The sequence below is a fragment of the Sus scrofa genome, chromosome 13 (genome assembly GCF_000003025.6).
Source record: "Sus scrofa isolate TJ Tabasco breed Duroc chromosome 13, Sscrofa11.1, whole genome shotgun sequence".
In the NCBI taxonomy this organism is placed as follows: Eukaryota; Metazoa; Chordata; class Mammalia; order Artiodactyla; family Suidae; genus Sus; species Sus scrofa.
In genome coordinates this window covers 138,278,141-138,302,560 of record NC_010455.5, presented here as the reverse complement: position 1 = coordinate 138,302,560, position 24,420 = coordinate 138,278,141, and the positions used below count along the sequence as shown (strand labels likewise).

Sequence of the window (24,420 nt, the reverse complement as noted above, 5' to 3'; positions counted from 1 at the left end):
ATGAACCTAAATGGCTAATTGAGCCTAAATGACAAGCAGTTCTTAGAAATGATTGCAATTGAGGGTACTTTTAACTAACATACTGCGAAGGTGGAGGAGGTGGGGAGACAGGGGAGGGGAGAGAAGGAATAGCTGGAGACTGGTAGGGAGAAACTAGGCAGAATAAGAAAGGGGAACCCCTTGGGGCTCCTCTAAAGATACCTAGGTTCATAACTCAAGGGGAACATGATTCCTTCCAGAAGTGAGTCATGGACAAAGTTCATTATAGAAGAAAAAAGGGGAAGCTAAAATGTTCAGATGAGAAGCTGGACCCCACAGGCAGAAGCTGTGTACATGGATATGTTGTAGTCAATGAAGTAGCACAGAGGAATGTTAGGAGAAACTGGAACAGTGCAGAAAGACTTTCCTCGAAAGGCTAGGGAGATCCTAGTGTTGCTGGGTTGACTTTATGGCCACACCTATTTTTGAAGGTAGCATTGTGAAGAGTTGCCTGCCATAAATTAGAAGGTTCAACAGATGCCTGAGTGCTAACACTGGAAAGGAACAGATTCTGGTGGTCCTCACCCTTTCATCCCATCTGCAGTGACCAGCATGTCTGATATATTAGATCGATGAATGCTCAAAAAAAAACCTCCTCCACACACTCTCAAGACTCACCTGGCACCTCACTCACTCATTCATCCTGTGTTCTTTCCAGGTCAGCTATGCCTCCTCCAGCAGACTCCTCAGCAACAAGAATCAGTTCAAGTCCTTCCTCCGTACCATCCCCAATGATGAGCACCAGGCCACTGCCATGGCTGACATCATTGAGTACTTCCGCTGGAACTGGGTGGGCACCATTGCGGCTGATGATGACTATGGCCGGCCAGGAATCGAGAAGTTCCGAGAGGAAGCTGAGGAGAGGGACATCTGCATCGACTTCAGCGAACTCATCTCCCAGTACTCTGATGAGGAAGAGATCCAGCAGGTGGTGGAGGTGATCCAGAATTCCACAGCCAAAGTCATTGTCGTGTTCTCCAGTGGCCCAGATCTGGAACCCCTCATCAAAGAGATCGTCCGGCGCAATATCACGGGCAAGATCTGGCTGGCCAGCGAGGCCTGGGCCAGCTCTTCCTTGATTGCTATGCCTGAGTACTTCCATGTGGTCGGAGGCACCATTGGATTCGCTTTGAAGGCGGGGCAGATCCCAGGTTTCCGGGAATTCTTGCAGAAAGTCCATCCCAGCAAGTCTGTCCACAATGGTTTTGCCAAGGAGTTTTGGGAAGAAACATTTAACTGCCACCTCCAAGAAGGTGCTAAAGGACCTTTAACCACAGACACCTTCCTGAGAGGTCACGAAGAAGGTGGTGGCAGGATAAGCAATAGCTCCACTGCCTTCCGACCTCTCTGTACAGGGGATGAGAACATCAGCAGTGTCGAGACTCCTTACATGGATTATACACATTTACGGATATCCTACAACGTCTACTTAGCCGTCTACTCCATTGCTCATGCCCTGCAAGATATATACACCTGTATACCTGGGAGAGGGCTCTTCACCAACGGTTCCTGTGCAGATATCAAGAAGGTTGAGGCTTGGCAGGTATATCCTTAGATAGCAGTTCACTTTGTAATAAAGTAGAATTGGGCTGATCCAGGAAAGAGAGAGAAAGTGGTTACCTCAAAAGGGTAATATCTAAATGAGGTCACTAGATACAACTTTGGATCCAAACTGCCTTTTCAAACATCTGAGCAACTGCTGCAAAATTGATAATAATTTAACTTGATTGTCTTTTTAAAGGCTTGAGCTCAATTATTCTTTAGCCCAATAGTTCAAAATACCTAGAGTATGGCCCCTAAATGTTTTTAAATATCCTGGAACAGATTCAGTACTACATGGAGTATTTTTATAGTGCTTAATTTAAAGATACTGTTCCCTCATAGGTAACAAGTATTTGTTAAGTACCTCTTACATTCTGTATGCTAAAGGGCATAAAATTAGTGTTACTATGTTTAACCACCAGTTTTGACATTATATTACTCATGATATAATGTGCTGGATACCCCAACAGGTCAACTAAGCTTAGGACACAAGCAAATCAACTGCACAGAAAACGTCTTAAACGGATAGTGAATATTTCAAAAAGAAGCATTGAAGTAGTTATAAGAATAGTCAAAACTTACGTGGAATCCCTATACTTAGAATTTTAGTCTGGGCTTGTACTTTTTAATTATACACAGGAGAGACATCGTAATCTTTTTTTTTTTATTTCATAGAACTCTGAAGATTAAAGTCTAGCTCAACTTATATCCCATGGAGCCATTCATGTCTTGCTTATATACCTTGTTTTTTTTAAATCAGACCATGTTTTAATGGTCCTTATGTATTTTCCTCAGTCCCAGACTGCCCTATCAGAGAGTGCATGATAGTGGAGGGGGGGTTGTATGGAATACATGAATGTGTGTTCAATGACTCAGCCTCCAGCTTCAGCTTGGCTTCCCCATTTACCGGCTACATCACCCCAGGCAAGCCACTACTCTTCATATAAAGTGGCCCTAATCCTTAGTTTACTTTGCATTCAATTTCCTTTTGAAGAGGAAATGAGATGATATATGTAAAAGCAATGTGTACATTTTCAAACTCTAAACAGGGGGTGATTATTATAAGATTTCAATATGCCTCCAATTAATCAAGCAGGTAAAAAATGATAATGAAAACAGCTTTGTATACGAAATCCAACCTCCACAACTCTTGGGAAAAGATGCCAAGAAACAGAGAAAGTTTATCCTATGTCATTCATTGTAAGATTCTCATGGGATGAGGAGTACCTGTCTAGGCTGGTAGAATGAGCCAGGAGGACCTACAAGTTCTTCTCCCTTCTTATGTGTGGAAAGTCTCACCCAGACATCATTGTTGGCTAAAGTTTCAAATATCTATGAGGGATTCGTTTCCATTGCTACAAGACGGGAACTCCTCACAGGATCTTTTTTTTTTTTTTTTTTTGGACAAAGGGATAGGCACATTTACTTCATATGGGTCATGCTCTGAACCTAAAATGCAAAGCAAAAGATCAGCATGAACTTAATATGTATTTCAAGTCTTTGTAGAAAAGAAAACTCATTACAAAATTTAGGTATGAAACATCACCATCACTAAAGATACAGTTGATTAGACAATGGCCTCCATGTACATCTGACTATTGAGCCTTAAAGAGTAAAAATGAATAGGAGTTCCTGTCGTGGTGCAGCGGTTAATGAATCCGACTAGGAAACATTATCATACCTTGCGGGAAAAAAAAAAAAAAAAAAAGGAGTAGTTCCTGTCGTGGAGCAGCAGAAACAAATCTGACTAGGAACCTTTACTAGACACTAGAGAGTTAAAGGTACTCTGGAAAGGAAGTGGAGACTGTTGTCTTCAAGGTGCTCATGGTTTAAAAGGAGACAGAGGAGTTCCTGTCATGGCACAGTGGTTAACGAATCCGACTAGGAACCATGAGGTTGCGGGTTCGATCCCTGGCCTTGCTCAGTGGGTTAAGGATCTGGCATTGCCGTGAGCTGTGGTATAGGTTGCAGATGTGGCTTAGATCCTGTGTTGCTGTGGCTCTGGCGTAGGCCGGCGGCTACAGCTCTGATTCGACCCCTAGCCTGGGAACCTCCATATGTCATGGGAGCAACCCAAGAAAAGGCAAAAAAGACCAAAAAAAAAAGTAAAAATGAAGAAACTGCAGACATCTCAGGTTCTTATACTAAACTGTTTCAGTAACACGGACTCAAAGAATAGGTATCTTTCCTATCATTGACCACAGTAAAAGCCTACAGAAAAGAAAAGTGTAAAGAAAAAGCCCAGTATGGGATTGAAGGGAAAAGAGGCTTTCCAGTGGGTAGTTTGATAGTTCTGCTCTTCAGTGATGCCTCTCTTGGATAAGGAAGTAAGATCCAGATGAACAAGACCAAAGCTTTAGCATATGAGAAGAAAAAAAGAAAGAAAGAAAGGAAAAAAAAGCCAAGAATTAGGCTATAGTCAAAAGTGGGACTTTCAATTGTGTGCAACAGAAAATTCAAACCAAACTGACTTAAACAAAAGAAATAACATTATTAAAAGTACATAATACTGAAAATCTCAGAAATATCCCAGGCACAACTAGATGCTCTCATCTTCACCTCTTCGTTCCTTATTCCTTGGGGTTAGCACTTTTTAGTCTCTGCGGCAGCTTCAAGCTCATAAAATCCTGACTGCTGGGCTCTCCTTACTTCCCAGGATCTCTTGCAAAAGCTCCAGAAACCACACTGATTGGCCAGCCTAAGACCACATGTCCATCCCTGGAGCTAGGCATGCAGTCCTCCCAAACTACTTAGACTAAGAGGAAGAGGCGGAGTGGATTCCCAAAGGGCAAGCAGAAAGCTATTACCAAAAGGAGGAGGAAAGAGAAGCAAAGTGGCCAAAGTTAAAAGTAGCCATAAGAAATCCCTGGTGATCTAGCGGGTTAAGGATCCAGCTTTGTCATTGCTGTGGCTCAGGTTCAATCCCTAGCCCAGGAACTTCCGCATGCTGTGAGTGTAGGCAAAAAAAATAAATAAAGAAAGAAAGAAAGGTGCCACGACACAGACATCTCAGCTGACTCTAGTACAGGTAAATGTGTGTCCTCCTGACTCACACACAGTCTGGCACAATTCATCAGGAGAGAAGACAGATAGGAAATAGGTTCTGGGAGTTCCCTTTGTGGCTCAGCAGGTTAACGAACCCGACTAGCATCCATGAAGATGCAGGTTTGATCCCTTGACTCACTTGGTGGGTTAAAGATCTGGCATTGCTGTGAGCTGTGGTGTAGGTCGCAGATGCCACTTGGATCCCAAGTGGCTGTGGCGTAGCCTGGCAGCTGTAGCTCCAGTTCAACCCCTAGCCTGGGAACTTCCATATGATGTGGGTGCAGCCCTAAAAAGCAAAAAAAAAAAAAAGGGCGGGGGGGTCAGAGCTCTAGGGATAAGTAACATGTGGGCATTGGCCAGAGTGTCCTTGTACTTGCTGTAAGTCTTTAAGCCTCAGAAACCCAGGCAGTTGGGTGGGCATTCTGGAATCTAAGATCTTGGCCACATCTCTGTCTATCAGGAGATAGACCAGCAATTATTCACTCTCATTATTAAGACCTGCGTGGAGACCTATCATTCGTACAATCTACAGGGTCTAGTCCGAGTATCTCCTCCTGGAATTCCACCCCCACCTTTTCTCAATTCTCTTATAAGCCAGTCTGCTTGGCTCCTTCCCACAAAGCACTTATTAGTTTAAGGCATAGAACTTTGCTTAGATCATATCCCATACCTGAAGAGTTATCAATTTTTGTCTCTATCATTGTTCACTATGAAATTTTAACTTTTTCAAAATTCACTTTCTCCTGGAAGTCTTTTTTTTTTTTTGGAAGTCTTCAAATCGTATTCCCCCACACACACTTTCTAACCATTCTTTCTTCCCCATTTTTGCCATCCATGCATACCCATTTCAAGCTTCCACAACTCTTCAGCTGACCAAAATAGTTTATTAACTAAACTTATGGTTAAATAAGGTCAGTCATAATTTTTTTGTTGTTGATCTTTTCTCCCCCCTAAAATTTGTCAAGTCATTGTGCTTAAAGTAACACTAGCAGGTAACTTAAGAGCACATGACATATTTCCCTCCAGACCGCCACAAAGAGCCCCAAGTCCTCCTCACACTACTCAGCTGTCCATTCACTCTGACTCCTCCACTGTACCCTGAGCTTCATAAGGGCAGCAAGTATGCCTGCATTGTTCAGCAAGGTGTCCAGAATACTTGACACCTGATATGTGTAGAACGAATGAATAACAATCTAGTGGATTTGACCTGACAATATGACCCAGAGTCCTTTGCAAAGAACTGTTCACCCCAACAACCCAGCCCTGAATCAGTCACTCTGCCCAGGATATGAAAAGCCTGAAACATATACTCAACAATCAAATTTGAATAGAACATCATGGAACCACCTGCTTCCTTCTCTCAGGATGATCATGCATAAGGCATGCTTCCTACTTTCCCCCACCTTACACCAACCAGTCACTGGCCAAAAAATAGGCATGCATGATGAAGGAACTATAGTGATAACAAGTCCAGTGGAACTGAGCTTTCCAGAAATTGCTGGTACTGTTGGGGTTTGGGGGAAGGAGATTAATTGAGGTGAGAGCCAGAAAAGATGGAGGGGGGATAAGAAAATCTGGCTGAGGGTAGAGAAAGGAAATGATCCTGGATCTTCCCTACATTCTTAGCACCAGAAGTGGCCAAGAAGCAATAGTCTCTTTATCTGTGTGAACTGTCTCTCATTACCTGTGGGTGTGCTTTGTACATTCCATCCCATTTTCCCGCTGTGCGAAGAATCGAGGCCCTATGTAAGCACTGGAAATTCTGGTTTCTAGTCTTTGGCTTAATTTAATCGACTCTTAGAGTATGTACCAAAAGGTGATTCCCATTTATGCTTGTAATGAGCAATACTTTGATTTTTTTTTAATTTTTATTATTTTTTTACTTTCTAGGGCCACACCTATGGCATATGGAGGTTCCCGGGCTAGGGGTCTAATCAGAGCTACAGCTGCTGGCCTACACCACAGCCACAGCATCGCCAGATCTGAGCCTCATTTGTGACTCGATAACACCAGATCCTTAACCCACTGAGTGAGGCCAGGGATCAAACTCACAACCTCATGGTTCCTAGTCAGATTTGTTAACCCCTGAACCACGACGGGAACTCCAGCAATACTTTGATCTTAAAATTCTTTAGTGGACATTTCTCTACCATCCCATTTTTAAAATATGTCCATCTTCTCAATCTGCACTCTATACTAGTCAACCTATTATAACTAGAGATTAACAACCTAATGGATAGGCTGTTTAATCTGAATCCTATACCTGTGTAGGGAGTATATAGTGTAAAGGTTGAGAGTTTGGGCTCTAGAGCCAGACTAACTGGATTTAAATCCCAGTTTCGAGCTAACAGCTTTATGGCCTGGAGTCATCTTGTTATCAAGGTCTCCACCTGCTACTGAATGTCAACTCCACCAATAAAGTCACATTTCTATATTTTAAACCCCTTTTCCATACTTTCCTTTGTGCAACATCTTTATTGAGATACAATTCATATACTATACAGTTCATCTGTTAAACTGTATAGATGTTCCCTGGTGGTCTAGCAGTTAAGGATCTGGTATGGTCACTGCTGTGGCATGGGTTCAATCCTTAGCCCAGGAACTTCCGCATGCCATGGGTGCAGAAAAAAAAAAAAAACAACTGTACAATTCAATGGTTTTTAGTACATTCAGAGTTGTGCAGCCATAACCACAATTGATTTTAGAACATTTCATCATATCAAAAAGAAACCTCATACCTTTTAGCTGATCCCTACCTCCTCATCACCCCCCGTTCTTGAATAACCACAAATCTACTTTCTATATCTATATATTTGGATATTTCTGGACATTTTATATAAATGGAATCATAAAATATGTGGTCTTTTGTGACTGGATTCTTTCACTTAGTAAGTTTTCAAGGTTTATCCGTGTTTTGGCGTATCTCAGTACTTCATTTTTATACATGATTAAATGGTATACCATTGTATAACACATTTTATTTATCTATTCATCCAATTCATGGGCATTTAAGTTGTTTCCACCTTTTGGTTATTATGAATGATGCTGCTACATGTACAGTTTTTGTGTGGACTTCCATTTTCATTTTTCTTGGCTATCCACATAAGAATGCAATTGCTGGGTTGAAAGGAAACGGTATGTTTAACTTTTTGAGGAGGTGCCAGACTTTTTTCAAAAGTAGCTGCACCGTTTTACATCCTGACCAGCAGTATATGGATGACTCTGATTTGCTTAGATTTTTTTTTTTTTTTTTGCTTTTTAGGGCCACACCCATGGCATATGGAGGTTCCCCAGCTAGGGGTCAAATTGGAGCTGTAGCCACCTGCCTATGCCACAGCCACGCAGGATCCGAGCTGTGTCTGCAACCTACACCTCAGCTCATGGCAATGCGGGTCCTCAACCCACTGAGCAAGGCCAGGGAGCAAACCTGCCTCCTCATGGATGCTAGTCACATTTGTTAACCCCTGAGCCTTGATGGAAACTCCTGATTTCTTTAGATTCTTATCAACACCTGTTATTACCTGATCCTATCCCTTTTGATATGAAATCTGGCCTCTTTGCCTTAACTCCTCTTTACCTATCAACTTTATTTCCCCTTGTTTCCCAGCACATACACAGATTTTTAAAAGTTAGTCTCTTCACTGCCCCCATAATACCATGGTTATTCTTTGCTTGATATTTTTGCCTATCTTGTACCCACTGTTTCTAACATCTTCCTTCCCTTTGTCCTTCACCACTCCAAATTCCTACCCTGCCTCAAGCCTGCATTGACCATTTCAGCCCTTTTTTTGTTTTGGGTGGGGCTTTTTTTGGCCGTACCCATGGCACGTGTTATTTCCTGGGCCAGCTATCAAACCCATACCACAGCAGCAACACAGACTGCTGCAGTGACAACACTGCATCCTTAACCCACCATGCCACAAGAGAACCCCCATTTCAGCCCTTTTTAATGTCCATTTCTTCTGAGTTTCTGTGTACTTAGAGTCAATACCCTATAAGTTAGGCATTAACTTTACTTTGTCTTGTACTGTTTGCTATTTCATCCAATAGGTCTTACATCTTATCACTCTAATCCATATGTAAACTCCATGAGGACTATATTACTACATCTCGTGCTACAGAGCCCAGTTCAAAACACACAGTGGATATACTATAAATATTAGTTTGTTGATTGATTCTAAGAGTATACAAATATAACCTTGTATTTACAATGGGTTTTTTTTATAGAAACTTTTTAAAAAAATGATTTTGACTAGTTCCCTTTTCTTTCGAGGTAGGATATGGCAGAAATCACTAGCCTGTGCCAACAGCCATGCAGAAGATTATAACCAGTGATGATCTTTGAGTCACTTTTCTATCCAATCTGACCACTGTGGAAGATGGCTGTTTCATTAGGACATGATCTTATTCCAGCTCCCCTTCCTATGCACCCACTGTTGCCTGGAGAGTTTCATTGCAGAGAAGCTGTAGATTGAGAAAAGGAGAGAGCCTATTGCCCAGGGTAACAAAAACCAAGGAATTGATACCTGGATAGGAGGAAGAAAATTTATGCTAATGACTTTGGTTTTACTGCTGTATATGCCTTTGAAAGCAGACTTCAAACAAGAATGATGCTGTTTTAAAATATATTTCATGAACAAATATTACTGACAAATACTTGCCATGGGCATTCTCAACAATGTGTGTTGAAGGCAGGGATGTGTAGCAGAAAAGCACATGTTTAAATCACAGGTGGAGAACTTACTAGCTTACAACTTTGGCAAGTTTCTTGACCTCTCCATGCCCCGGTTTCTTCATCTATAAAAATGAAGATATGAATAGTTCCTATCCATTGATGTGTTATAAGGATTGGATGAGATAGTGTGTGTAAAGCATTAGTACAATACCTGGCACGTAGGCAGTATATATAAGAGGTGGTGCCCTCCCTCTCCACTCTCTTCATCTTTTACATCAGGCCAAAGACAGAGTCAGCATGACACATGGAAAGGATCTGATGAGGATAAAACATTTTCGCTGAAAGTAATGGTAGATAACCTGGGATCAAAGTGTGGAAGGCTTTGGAAGCTACCCAGAGAAGTCGGAAGCCTATTTCATCTGAATCCTAATAGGTCCCCTGTAGGAGGTGGAAGGACATGATGATGGAATGGAGAAGGGTGGATTGGCCACATCAGAACAGTTCCAGAGGAGGTGGGAAGAATGAAGTTCTGGGTGCTACAAGAGGAGTCATTCTTGTAGAACAGAAGGAATAGGTATTCCTCTAAGAGAAGGAGATGTGTTGGGACAGGGATGTGTTAGAAACAAAAGGATGTGCCCTGCTGTACAGGAGCAGATCAGATCATCCCAAGAGCAAGAGGGAAAAGGAAGGAGAGTTGGAGTCTAAGAAAGGAGTGTGTTTAGGTAATACCACCTCTCTGAGGATTGTTTTAAGGGCTCAACAAAAATGAAGGAAAAAAAGTAAGATTGATGATCACTGAGGAAAGGTTAGGAGTCACAGGTGGCATGAATCCTTAGTAGAATTCATTCTCCACCTTTTTTGAGGCCGGCTCAGCAGCTCTGGTTGCAGAACAGAAGAAGCAGGTAGCAAGAAGTGAAGGGTGTCCCTACCCCATAGGCCTGGGACAAAAGTCAGGGCAACCAGGGGCTGTCAGGGCACGATGAGGGCCCTAAAGGAGTAACCCAACTACGCAGCAGATTACCATCCTGTGCCTGTGCACACATGTGGCTGCCACAGACTCTGTCCCCAAACTCAGGACTGTTTATGAGCAAATTCAGGGGACGACTTTTCTTTATTTAATTTCTGTTATAATAAACATCTATTTTAAAGTCAAGGGAGTTTCCATTGTGGCTCAGTGGGTTAAGAACCCGACTAGTATCCATGAGGATGAGGGTTCAATCCCTGGCCCTGTTCAGTGGGTTACGGATCCAGTGTTTTTGTGAGCTGCAGTATAGGTTGCAGATGTGGCTTGGATCTGGCATTGCTGTGGCTGTGCTGTGGGTCACAGACGTGGCTCGGATCCCACATTACGATGTGACCTAGACCAGCAGCTGCAGTTCTGATTCAGCCCCTAGGCTGGGAATGTCCATACGCTACAGGTGCAGCCCTAAAAAGAAAATAAAGTCAATATGGTATAAACTGTTAAAAAGCAGTGTCATCTCTGGAATGAGGTGGAACATAAAAGGTGTCTTCCCTTCATCATACATGTAGATAGTAGATGCTAGGCTCAAACTTTTCCCCAGTGTCAGCTTAGATGTTGTGGTTTATTTATTTATTTATTTATTTTTTGGTCATCGTTTTGTATTTTCTAGCGCCGAACCTGCAGCATATGGAGGTTCCTAGGCTAGGGGTCTAATCAGAGCTGTAGCTGCCAGCCTACACCACAGCCACAGCAATGTGAGAGTCGAGCCACGTCTGCGACCTACACCACAGCTCACTGCAACGCTGGATCCTTAACCCTCTGAGCAAGGCCAGGGATTGAACCCGCAACCTCATGGTTCCTAGTCAGATTCGTTAACCACTGAGCCACGATGGGAGCTCCTGATGCTATTTTTTTAGGTACCTTAAAAAAAATGCTAGGAGTTCCCTAGTGGCTTAGTGGGTTAAGGATCTGGCATTGTCACTTGCCAGACAATGGCAGGGATTCAGTCCCTGGCCCAGGAAGTTCTGTACGCCCCTGGCACAGCCAATAATAATAATAATGCTCAAAGGAAGAGAGAGCTCTAAATGTATTCCTGAGGACGCCAAACCACAGAACAGAGAGAAGTTTGTATTAGAACTTGGAGATACCCTGCAACCTCTCCGGCCTAGCTTCTCATTCCACAGGTGAAGAAACACTCAGAGCCAGAGAGTAAGAAGGACTCATGAGTCGTGGGTACAGTGAAAGTGAGCACCCTACTCTCACAGTCTGAACTGTGTGTTTCACCTTCTCATGGTGCCTTTCCCACATGAAAGATAAGCTGCTGAGTGTCCACTGCCTCCCCACTCCTTTTTTTTTTTTTTTTTTTTTGGTCTTTTTAGGGCTACCTGAGGCATATGAGGATTTCCAGTCTAGGGGTCAAATCAGAGCTGTAGCTGCCAGCCTACACCACAGCCACACCACCGCTGGATCTGAGCTGTGTCTGCAACCTACACCACACCTCATGGCAACCCTGGATCCTTAACCCACTGAGTGGGGCCAGGGATCGAATCTGCATTATCATGGATACTAGTCGGGTTCATTAACCACTGAGCCACAACGGGAACTCCCACTACCTCCTTTTGACTCAAACCAGGGGCACACAGAGACAGAGGCAGGAGCCTAAGGACACTGCAGTGGAGCAGAGCTGTATGAGCACAGGCTTGGCAACGCTTGCTGTGCAACCCTGGACTAGATACCTCTGTCTTCTATGTCTCAGGTTACTCTCCATCAATAAAATGGGGGTAATAAGATTAGATAACAAATATATAATGTATTTAGCATTGTGCCTCAAAGGTAGTAAAATGACTAGTAAAGTTTAATAATTATTATTGTTACTTTTTTTGAACAAGGGCTTTGTGACCCATAAAGCCCTGTAAAAAAAAAATAAGGGATTGGCCCTGATTATTACAGGGATGGCCAAGTCTCATCTCACAGCCCTGTTTCTTTCTTCCTTCTACCCCTTTCTCTGTGATTTTTGGCAACAAGACACTTCTACAGAAGCAGTAGCATAAGGAAAGATGGTACAGAGCATAAAAGTACTTAGGGCCTCCACTCTTTCCAAAACCCATCTCAGAAGACACCAGGGGTGGCTCTGGCTTACAAAGCCTCCCCCTTCTGGGCACTACCAGGTGATGGTACACTTGCAAACACCTTGCCTTGGCCAATGGCCTTGGTGAGGTGTATTCCTTTTCCTTTCCTGACTTCCAGAAAGTGTTTTCTACCCCAGTTACAATTCAAGTACCAAATAAAGTCCATGGTTTACCAGGGCTGCCCCTAATACATGCGAGTACCTTGGTGTGACTTAGAAAAAGGCTCATCTTCCTCAAGTCGTGTTTCTTTCACTTTGTTTGAACAAGATAGTTCACTGTCCTTATGCAGTGCACAACCTACAAAACCATCCATGGTTAGCCCTGTGGCTTGTGTTCAGAATATTCATCTCTGTTCTCCTTTAGGTCCTGAAGCACCTACGGCACTTAAACTTTACCAGCAATATGGGGGAGCAGGTCACTTTCGATGAATATGGTGACCTGGCAGGGAACTATTCCATCATCAATTGGCACCTCTCCCCGGAGGATGGCTCCATAGTATTTAAGGAAGTTGGATATTACAATGTCTACGCCAAGAAAGGAGAAAGGCTCTTCATCAATGAGGAGAAAATCCTGTGGAGTGGATTCTCCAGGGAGGTACGTGCTGTCCATCAGGACACCAGATGCCTCCACCAAGAACCAAAACCGTGTTGGGCTTTGGGAGGGCCTTGAGCTTCACCACTGGACATCCAGAGTCATGAATCCACTTCCCTCAACTCACTAACTCTGCATTGCCAAGGCTCCCTGTGAAATCCATGGGTATTGAGTGTACAGAGGAGAATGCTCAGAACCTGAACCCCATGCTTATTATATTAAAACAATTTTATTCTTTACAAATCTGATTCCTTGACTAATAATAGTTTCCTTGGCTGAAGCTCTCCCCAGCCAAAGCAACATATTTAAGCAACATAAACATCACTCAAGGCAGGGAATGGACAATTCACAGAGGTAGTTCCCTGTCATTCACGTAGCTCGGGACTGACCTATAAATCAAAAGGACAATTTATTCTCCTACCATGGGAGATATATAATAAATAGGATGTTTGTGACCATGGATCAGGACCCCCTTCTATAAGTATCACTGAATCTAGGGGCCTGATTAATAACCAGAAGCACATTACCCAATGAATATGCACTTAAGAAAAAAGATACATGATATGCTGAAATAATAAACATTCGATGACAGTTGTGTCCTAGAATATAGTATCTTCTGAGGACCTAGATCCTCTGTAGGAACAGACCCTGGACCAGGCATCCTCTTTAACTTTCCCAAGAAGCCTGGATGAGACCCACTACATTTCTCCTTGCATTTGCCTTTCTATAATCAGCTTTGAGCTACTTGGACCACTTTTTATAACATGACCAAAAATTCAACTTCATCTTTTTACCAAATGCTTCCTAGGCTGATGGGTTTCTGATGCTACCATTTCACTGTTTCCCAGTATATAGCATAAGGTGGCCATGAGAAGGGCCCCTATAGACAGTGAATCTCATCCACAGAATGTAAGTCCTTTTTAGCTTAAGAGTAAACATGTTATGACCTTTTCCAGACAGAGATTTTGAGGTTCCAGAAGTTATACCCTCTGTGCACTAATTATACCCTTGTCTAATTTTTTTTTCTTGACTGGTGTGTGCAGCAGCTTGATATGGGATCTCAGTTACCAGACCAGGGATTGAACCCGGGCTGCAATGGTCAAAGCGTGCTGAATCCTAACCACTAGACAACCAGGGAACTCCCTACCTTTGTCTAAATTATCACAAATTTCAACTGATTGGAATCTAAATTGATTGGCTATGCTATCACCTGTTCCCTGCTGTTGACTCATCCAGGTTATATTTTACCTCCCTCGATGTACGTAATTGATTGTCTCTGACTGGTGTAGCTTGATCTATTGTTATTTTGTTACTTTGAGGTTTTTGCCAATCACAGCTTGACAGAAGCCAAGAGGGAAAGCTACTAAATTCATTTTATGAGGCTGACATAATCTTAACACCAAAACCGGACAACAGCAGTACAAAGATGATTATAGGCTAATCTAACTTAAACACATAGATGCACTCACATCCTAAACAAAATATCAGCAAATCTGGACCAGCAATACTTAAATATATAATCTATTATGATCCAGTAGAGTTGATGGTGAATTTGCAGGAATATAAAAAATATAGCCAAACATTACAACATTCATAGATTCAATTTATCACATTAACAGAATAAAAGAAAATTCTACTACAATATCAACAGATGCAAATTAAGCACTTGGTAATATCCAGCACCTTTTTAGACTAAAACAAAAACTTTATAAATCTAAGGAAAGAAGGGAAACATTCCTTACCTTGCTGAGATAAAGGATACAGTAACCATCATTTTTCAATAGGAGAAATCTAGAAGCATTCTTATGTGTGTTTGGGAAACAGGGTTCATCACTTTCATTAGATGATCAAATGGGTTGGCAAGTCAGGAAAAATTAAATCTCTGATCTTGTTACTGTAGTTGAACATTATGAATATTTTCTATACCTCGCTACTTCCTTTCCTTTTCTTTCCTTTCATCCAGGATTCTGAGAGTCTGATATTGCCATTTCTATTCCTCTTTCATTGGAATATAATGCGAATAATCTTCTGTTCAAGTGCTTTAAAACTCCTTGTCAAGCCAGTTATTTCCTTCTTTCCTGAAGCACTAATAATTATTTTATTGCTTTCCATGTTTCTAACTTTGCAAGATGTCTCCAATTCAAGCAAGTAGAGGGAAGGGGGTTAGTTTGATTAAAGAGATATTTTGGAAATAGTATGAGCCCCACCATGTATCAAGCATTATTCAAAGCTTTGTAACTGGGGTTACAAAAGTAAGACTTGCTCCCAACCTTCAAGAAATATATGCTTTTGCAAAATAGACATCATTCTTATGATATATTTATTATCTCTGATACACATAGACTCTTGGGTAGTAAATACCTGATACTCAGTTACATAGCATGGTCAGAAAATGAGATAGACACAGAACTTCTGAAACAGTGAAGCAATGGTAAATTGGGCAAAACTATCAAAACAACCATTTAAGGACCTGGAAATCAACCAGTATCATACAACAAAAGACAAAGGTTTTTTTTTTTTTTTAAAGAAAAACTAATTAAACAGTTAAGAACAGTGGTAGTCTGTGACATTTTAGCCTGGGGCTGCTCTCCAGTTATTTCTAACGTGGACAATCATATCCTCTGCAATTTTACTCAAAATAACAGTTTTGTTTAGCCTTTTTCAATAAGTTTGCCCTGTTTTTCTTACCTTATTCCACTAGCTAGGAACTCCAAAGCAACGTATAAGAATAGTGGTGATACTGGGCACCCTAGTTTTAAAGGAAATGCTTTTACTATTGTGTCATATAGAATGATGTTTAAGGATTTTTATAGGCTTTTTTCCAAGTTAAAGGTATTTCTTCCTACTCTTTAAGTTTTTAATCCCTAGTTTGTGTTGAATTTCATCAAATACTTTTTTTCCGCTTGTTGATGATCATATTTTTTGTGTTAATTTAGTACTGCAGTGAATGACACAGATTTTATAATATTAAGCTTGTTTTCATTCCTGGCATAAACTCAGCATGATCAGGGTGTATTTTCTTTTTCATGTCCTTTGAGTTTGTTAATTGTTTTAGTATTTTTCATCTATTTTCAGGTAGATGAAAGCAGTTGAACTCTTTACAGATCCTTTCAGATTCCCTGCCCTTAGCATGTACCTCCAGGACTTCTGTACATTTTTACTTCCGATAACCAGAATGTACTTTTCTTTTTAGAAGACTGCCTGTAGGCTAATGGAATGCACTTTTCCCATAGGCTCAGAGAGGCAAAGAAGAGCCTAGGAGATTACTTTTCCCTTAACCTATGAGGGGAATGGAAGTATGAAAACCCTAGCCTTTTTCCTCAGGTTGGAACAGCTCCAGGCATAACCTACAGTCCAGAGCTCACCTGGGGGATCAGGCAGAAGCTATTGTCTCTCTCAGGGACTTTGCTGGAGTCACACCTTTGCTTGTCCTCCTGCCTTCTATATCCTACTTCCTCCCATGTCCCACTTCCTCCCTTCTCTTCCTGGTTTCCTTGGGAAAACTTTATAAATCACTCAGACACAAATCCTCCACTCAGCTCTGCTTCTGAAGACAACATAAGTGAGATGGGCTTGTAATTGTTTTTCTTTTTCATACTGTCCTTGTCTCATTTTGGAATCAGGATTATATTAGCCTTACAAGAATGAGTTGGAAGTGCTCCTTTTTCCCCCTAACCTCTGGTAGAGTTTGTATAGATTGATCTGTCCCTTGAGAGTTGGGCATTACTTGCCAGTGGTGAACCCAGGATGATGGTCGTCTCAGCTGACTATGTAGTGGGGAAGAAGTAAGTGGAGAGGGGAGTGTATAGTTAGATGTAGGCTATTGTCCTTGTCTTGTTTTTGTTTTGGCTGGTAGTCATTAAAAATGACTCACCAAAAGTGGTTCAAACATGAACAAGTAATGATGGAAAGAAGCAAGAATTGTGACTAATCCAATTCTGTGCACCTGAAGTCCACTAAAGAAATAAATTAAATAAAGTCTATGTTATCTGAAATTAATGTAGCTATTGAAACTTTCTTTTGGTTAGCAATGACCCCCATGTATTTTTCTGATCCATTTACTTTCTTTTTTTGTTTGTTTGTTTTTTTTTTTAGGGCTGCACCCATGGCATATGGAAGTTCCCAGGATAGGCATCAAATCGGAGCTTCCACGGCCACAGCAAAGCAGGAGCCGAGCCACATCTGCAATCTACACCACAGCTCATGGCCACACCGGATCCTCAACCTACTGAGTGAGGCCAGGGATAGAACCCACATCTTCATGGATACTAGTCAGGTTCAGTACCAGTGAGCCACGAAAGGAACTCCTCTGATCCATTTGCTTTCCACTCCTCCATCCCTGTCCTGCCTGCCTCACTGAGCTGTTGCAAAGATCTAGGACATCACCCTGTAAAGCCTAAAATAGAATTGCAGGAGTTGCAATTCACTGCAAAGTTCTAAGTCTCATTTTCAAACAAATCACCCCTTATCTCAGCATCTCCCTTTGTGACTGTCCCTCTGTGTGTAGGTCCATGTCCCTGTATCTTTTAACTTATCTCAAATGTTCACCTCCATAGAAAGTAAACACAGTCTCATTCTGGGACTTGGAGAGGATGGAAGGGGAGACTGTTTAAGAAAAATTTAGGAGTTCCCTAGTGGCTTAGTGGGTTAAGAATCTGGCATTGTCACTACGGTACAGGTTTAAACCCTGGCCCAGGAATCTTTGCATGCCACCAATACAGCCAAAAAAAAAAAAAAAAAAAAAGATTTTCTTACCGTTTAAACTCCCAACAATTAATCTTCTAGAATCTCACTGAGGGTGTGGGTGTGTGTGTCCCTGCCCTTGCCTGTAGGTATCCCTCCCTTTCATAGACAACAAGAACTAGGACGTCTGGACCTTTCTATGACTAGAATGGGCTTGGAGCCTGCTGCTCTGGTCCCGGTGCCCAGCTCCTCCCTCTTATACGTGTTGACAGATCCCACAGCTGGAGCCCCTCACTGTTGTGCTCCCCATCCTGCAGGTACCCTTCTCCAACTGCAGCCGAGACTGCCTGGCAGGGACCAGGAAAGGAATCATTGAGGGGGAGCCCACCTGCTGCTTTGAGTGTGTGGAGTGTCCAGATGGGGAGTACAGCGATGAGACAGGTAAAGGGAGCAGCCCCCCATGGACACCATGCAGAGCTCAGTTCACTTTGGGACCCTGGGATCAGTGAAGTCCCTGGAAGGGCTGAGCTGAGATGGTGCTTGGCACAGTTTCTTATTTAGCAAGGTATATCTGAGCATCACACTGGGCAGAGGACTGGGGGAGGTGGGTAGAAGAGGAATGTTAGATATCTCTGTAAAGCCACAAAAGCTTATAAACGTATCTGTTGCACATTTCCCCTTACTTTGATATTGGTCTCCAGTATTGCTTTCCTCTCCCCCCTTCCTTTTCAGCTGCACCCTCAGAATATGGAAGCTCCCAGGCCAGGGAGCAAATCCAAGCCACATCTGCAGCCTCTGCCACAGCTGCGGCAACACCAGGTCCTTAACCCACTGCACCACAGTGGGAACTCCTTGCTTTCTCTTATAGCTCAGTGGCCCTGACTAGACAAGGTTCTATCTGTTCCAGGGTCCAGAGTTAATAGGTCATGATAAATTGCCTGCTGAGTGCCTGGCACCATACTTATTATCTTATGTTTTTCCTGTGCCTCAGTTTCTTCATCTATAAAGTGAGAATAAGAATAAACCTGTCTTACAGAGATTGGGGGATTAAATGAGTTAACACTGGTAAAGAACATGGTAAACTCTAGATAAATATTTGTTAAATAAAAACCTTGATTGGCATATTGAAAGCACTCTATAAATTAACTATAATTGTTTTATCATTGTTATTAACACATTTCATCCTCACCACAATTACTGCCTCCATTTCACAGATGAGGAGACTGAGGCTCAGATTTGTTAAGGAGACTGAACGAAGTCACTCACTAATAAATGGCAGGGCCAGGATTCCCGTCCAGATCTCTGACTGCAAAGCCCTTTCTCCTTTCACTCTCCAAAACTGCACACTGCCTGGTGCTTAATAAATTGCTCTGCTTAATAAGTTGCTCATCCATTGAGCAAAGGAGAACCTCACTAGAAAGCCATGGATGGAGAGTGAGGAATGCACAGGCCATATGTGTGGAATACTTTGCCTTGATCTAAGAGGAAGTCTGCTCTGGCATGTCCAAAAAGCCCATCCTGTTTCCAGAAGGAGTCAGGCTGAGTGTGAATCACTGTGAAAAGTTGATGCACAGTGCCAGACCCCTAATGTTCAGGGTAGCCACCTGTCCAGAAAAACTGGTCATTCTCTGCTACAAGCCATCAATAGGTAGTATTAAAGGAAACAAGTAGCCCCCACTATGTACAAGGAGGAAAAATAACAGAACTGTCAAAGATCAATGAAATTAAGTATAAGCATGAATCAGGGTTCAATATCTTATTTGGTAATGTAAAAATCACAATTATTTCATATATAAAGAAAATATAAAGTGACCTCACCACCCCATTCATGCTCACAAATTTCAGTCTATGCCACACAGTCTAACCCTTCACTGGGACTTTTTACAGACGCAAGTGCCTGTGATAAATGCCCTGACGACTTCTGGTCCAATGAGAACCACACTTCCTGTATTGCCAAGGAGATTGAGTTTCTGTCCTGGACTGAGCCCTTTGGGATTGCACTCACCCTCTTTGCCGTGCTGGGCATTTTCCTCACCGCCTTTGTGCTGGGCGTCTTCATCAAGTTCCGAAACACGCCCATCGTCAAGGCCACCAACCGGGAGCTCTCCTACCTTCTCCTCTTCTCCCTGCTCTGCTGCTTCTCCAGCTCCCTGTTCTTCATCGGGGAGCCCCAGGACTGGACCTGCCGCCTGCGCCAGCCGGCCTTTGGCATTAGCTTCGTGCTCTGCATCTCGTGCATCCTGGTGAAAACCAACCGTGTCCTCTTGGTGTTCGAAGCCAAGATCCCCACCAGCTTCCACCGGAAGTGGTGGGGGCTCAACCTGCAGTTCCTGCTGGTCTTCCTCTGCACCTTCATGCAGATTGTCATCTGTGCCATCTGGCTCTATACCGCGCCCCCTTCAAGTTACCGCAACCATGAGCTGGAGGATGAGATCATTTTCATCACCTGCCACGAGGGTTCGCTCATGGCCCTGGGCTTCCTGATCGGCTATACCTGCCTGCTGGCTGCCATTTGCTTCTTCTTCGCCTTCAAGTCCCGGAAGCTGCCGGAGAACTTCAACGAAGCCAAGTTCATCACCTTCAGCATGCTCATCTTCTTTATCGTCTGGATCTCTTTCATTCCAGCCTACGCCAGCACTTACGGCAAGTTTGTCTCTGCCGTGGAGGTGATCGCCATCCTGGCGGCCAGCTTCGGCTTGCTGGCCTGCATCTTCTTCAACAAGGTCTACATCATCCTCTTCAAGCCATCCCGCAACACCATCGAGGAGGTGCGCTGCAGCACCGCAGCCCACGCGTTCAAGGTGGCGGCCCGTGCCACGTTGCGCCGCAGTAACGTCTCCCGCCAGCGCTCCAGCAGCCTGGGGGGCTCCACCGGATCCACCCCCTCCTCCTCCATCAGCAGCAAGAGCAACAGCGAGGACCCCTTCCCGCAGCCAGAGAGGCAGAAGAAGCAGCAGCCTCTGGCCCTGACACAACACGTGCCACAGCCACAGGCACCCTCCACCCCGCAGCCACAGCCACAATTGCAGCAGCAACCCAGGTGTAAGCAGAAGGTCATCTTCGGCAGTGGCACAGTCACCTTTTCGCTGAGCTTTGACGAGCCTCAGAAGAGTGCCACAGCTCACAGGAATTCCACGCACCAGAACTCCCTGGAGGCCCAGAAAAACAACGATGCCCTGACCAGACACCAGGCGTTACTGCCGCTGCAGTGCGGGGAGGCAGACGCAGAACTGACCGCCCAGGAGACAGGCCTGCAGGGGTCTGTGGGTGGGGACCACCATCCAGAGATGGAGGACCCTGAGGAGATGTCCCCAGCACTTGTAATGTCCAATTCACGGAGCTTTGTCATCAGCGGCGGAGGAAGCACTGTTACAGAGAACATGCTGCATTCCTAAAAGGAAAGGCCAGTCCATATAGAATCCAGAAAGCTGTCCTGGAATCATGTTCCTAGACAAGGATAGGAATTGCCCCAGACGCCTTCCCTCCAAGAAGGAGGAAATAGACACCAAACAACTGGAACTTAGTTGTGCTCCTGCGAACTGACAGTGAACTTAATATTCCCTTTAAAATTAAAGAGAAGAGCCGTGTGCTTCTGTACGGGTTTGTCAGATCGCTGCGATCTCCGTAGTCAGGTTTGCTGTTCATCTCCCTCCCTCTGTGCTCCTGCTCTGTTCTGTCCCACTCAACAGCCCAGAGATGAAACCGAGGCTTTAAGCTACCTACCTATTCCCTCCATTTTTCTTTTCTTTTTTTTTTTTTTTTTTTTTTTTTGGCTTTGGTTTTTTGGTTTTAATATTGAAATGTCTGCCCTGAACTTTGCAGACTCTGCAGACAGCCTGGTACACAGTGACAGGACATCAGATTGGCCACCACTAGAGTTCAGAGTCCAAAAGACAGAATGTGGCTGTTCCCGTCCTGGCTTGGCAGTTGACAAACCCGACTAGTATCCATGGGGACTCAGGTTCAATCTCTAGCCTTGCTCAGTGGGTTGGGGATCTGGCATTGCCATGAGCTGTGGTGCAGGTCCCAGATGTGGCTCAGATCCCACGTTGCTGTGGCTGTGGTATAGGCTGGCAGCTTCTGCTCCCATTGGGACAGTTCCCCTGTCCTGGGAACCTCCATATGCTGTGCGGGTTCGGCCCTAAAAAGACAAAAAAAAAAAAAAAAAAAGACAGAATGTCACCAGTACTGCCCCACACCTTGACAATGGGAGAAGATTGAAATGCTCAAAACTGTTAAGGTGACTGTGTCCTCTCCTATTTATGAAAACCATAAAATACTTGTTTTCCTACTCGCTGCTGCTATCGTGTGACACCTAGAAGATTAGCATTTCTCCTGTACCAATATATCCAGTTTTGTCCAGAATGTGACAGTGATGCTCTGTTTAGATTCCAGGATCACAAGAATCACCTCAGATTGTTGGGAAGAGACTGCATAACTCCAATGAGCTGTATCTGTAATTAATATTGTGATATATAGCTTTATCCTTAAGAAGATGCTTCTGTTGGCATAGTCGGTGGACAATATAAACTGGGAAAAAAAAGTGTCACGGTCTGGTTTGATATAAGGCAGTATTTTTGAGCTCCGTTTTCTTTGTCCACTGCTTTACTCACACCCGATGAGCTAAGACCTATATGAGCCTTTTCAGGGCACCAGGGGCCCAGAAGCTTCCCCTTCCCTGCCCCAAATGCTCCCTGAAGCTAGATTCATGCCTGCCCTTGTGGAGAATAAGCTCCCAGTCTCTGACCTCCTATCAGTTGCTGGAGTAAGAAATATGACTCCGAGAAAGCTGTCACAGGGTACCACCCTGGCCCTCCACCCCAAAAGTGCCGTACCTACCTTCCCTCCAGCAGTGAGAGTCGGCCTGTGGGTGGTTACGGGCTCCAGAGCAGAGCTGGTTTCAAGCGCTGGGCTCAAGCACTGGGCTGGTCACTAACAAGCTGGGTTAACAAGCTGACGTCACTCAGCTGCAGCTTTTTTGTGTCTAAAATGGGAGTAATAATCATTCTTTTCCCTCAGAGCTCTTATGTGGATTAAACGACATCAATGTATAGTACTTTAGCATAGTACCTAGCACATAGTAAGCACTCAATAAATATTAGTTAATATTATTACTGATATTGTAATTTTTTTCACTTGTTTAAAATATGAAACAGTTATTTATTTACCATTGAGATTCTGATAAGCCCCCTAATCACAATAACTTTCTCCATAATAACCCCGGGAACTCTGGGGCCCAGTTCAAGGGGTCCTGAGCAACACAGCTCATGGAGAAGAAGACAGAAGATCAGTCCCCTAAGGACCCCCACACTCTGCCTCTGTGGTGCCAGCACCCAGATCTCCAGCACCCAGGGAAGACCAGCCCAGTCTGGCAGTGGTTTCTCAGATTGCTCTAAATGCTGCTCTTCATCCAAGACCAAATAGAGCAATGAAACCTGTGTGAGGCCACCAAGTTTATAGCTCCTCCAAAGGGCCACGTTTCCACCATTTCTAAAGTGACTTATGGATATACATTTGTCAATTTAGATTTGTCCAAAGGCATTGGAGGGCGCCATGTGGGAGCATGGCTGTGATGCAGAGAAGGTCTCACCCAGGAAAACCCAGTGAGGCATCTGCTCGTGGAACCCAGGCCACCCACCTCTCGCTCCTGAGCTGGTCATACTTCTGAGCAAGACATATTTATCAGATTTCTTGGACTTTAAAAAAAAAAAAAAAGGCTAAAAGTTTCATGGCTGCGTTTATATTTTGTTGGTCAAAATAGCTATGTAGAAATAGCTACTTTGCTGTGCTTAATGCCACATGCTCATCCTTCCCAAGTTTAACTTCAATAAGCAGCTCACCATGCTTCGACAAGCATGGCTGAACTGGAGGAAGAGGCTCATCAGGGCAAACACACACCCTTTACACTGAGCTTCATTTCACCAAGTGCTTGCAAATAAAGTCTTCTCTCCCGAGTCCTTGTCTGAAAGGGAGACTCAACATCATTGTTCCCATTTATACATAGTAGGCACAACTCTCAACACAAAATCAGGGGTGTCAAATAGCCTTCATTACTTTTCTGTAACAACCTAGCCTCTATCTAAAAATGCCATTCAGCCTAATGACAGAAACTTCACCTTAATCAAACTGGGGTTTTCTCAGTAACTTCAGAGGTTTCTGAATCCATTTAGACTTCCAGAGGTCAGTTCAGAGGTGTCTTCCTTCCCCTTCCAGGAAGCTTTTAGTTGTCTAAGGAGGTAGGGTCCCCCAAACATCTGCAGCTCCTGTTGACATCTCAGGGCATTCTTATCTGGCCTCAGTAATTGTTATGCCTCCATGCTGGCATCCTCTGAGGCATCGCATCCCCATGTATCCCCAGTCACGAGATCCACAGGGATTTCACAGTCGCATGACTTTGTTCCAATCATGAAGCCTCTCCCAGTCCTGCTGGATCTCTCATGAGAAAGCATTGAAGCACTGGGGCCTGGGAATTAGCAGGCAGCTCTCAAGCCCCTCCCTCCCAGCCTCTCCACTACCATGTCTGCCTGGCAGCTGCCTCCCATAATAGTATGGAGAATTCATAGAGGCTAACAAGCTTCCAGGTGTCAAAGGAGGGACAGAGCTCATTTCTCCAAACCTGTGTAGTCCTTTGTAGAAAACTGAATAATGCCCCCCCTCAAGATGCTCTCGTTCTAATCTCAAGAACCTATGATTATGATAAGTTACATGGCAAGGTGAATTAAGGTTGCAGATGGAATTAAGGTTGCTAATCAGCT

The 24,420-nt window shown here is 43.7% G+C and overlaps 1 protein-coding gene across 4 annotated transcripts in view; it reads left to right on the top strand.

The window, feature by feature from the left end:
• Positions 1-22,776, top strand: part of CASR (calcium sensing receptor) — an 85,150-nt gene extending 62,374 nt beyond the window's left edge. For 3 of the 4 annotated variants that reach the window (XM_005654038.3, XM_021068447.1, XM_021068446.1), the window contains exons 4-7: positions 698-1,582; positions 12,755-12,985; positions 17,983-18,106; positions 19,553-22,776. In XM_005654038.3, coding sequence (XP_005654095.1) covers positions 698-1,582; positions 12,755-12,985; positions 17,983-18,106; positions 19,553-21,060 — 2,748 coding nt within the window. In that variant the 3' untranslated portion in view covers positions 21,061-22,776. Of the gene's footprint in view, positions 1-697; positions 1,583-12,754; positions 12,986-17,952; positions 18,107-19,552 lie in introns of all 4 variants that reach the window. The other variant, NM_001278748.1, reaches the window with a different exon arrangement.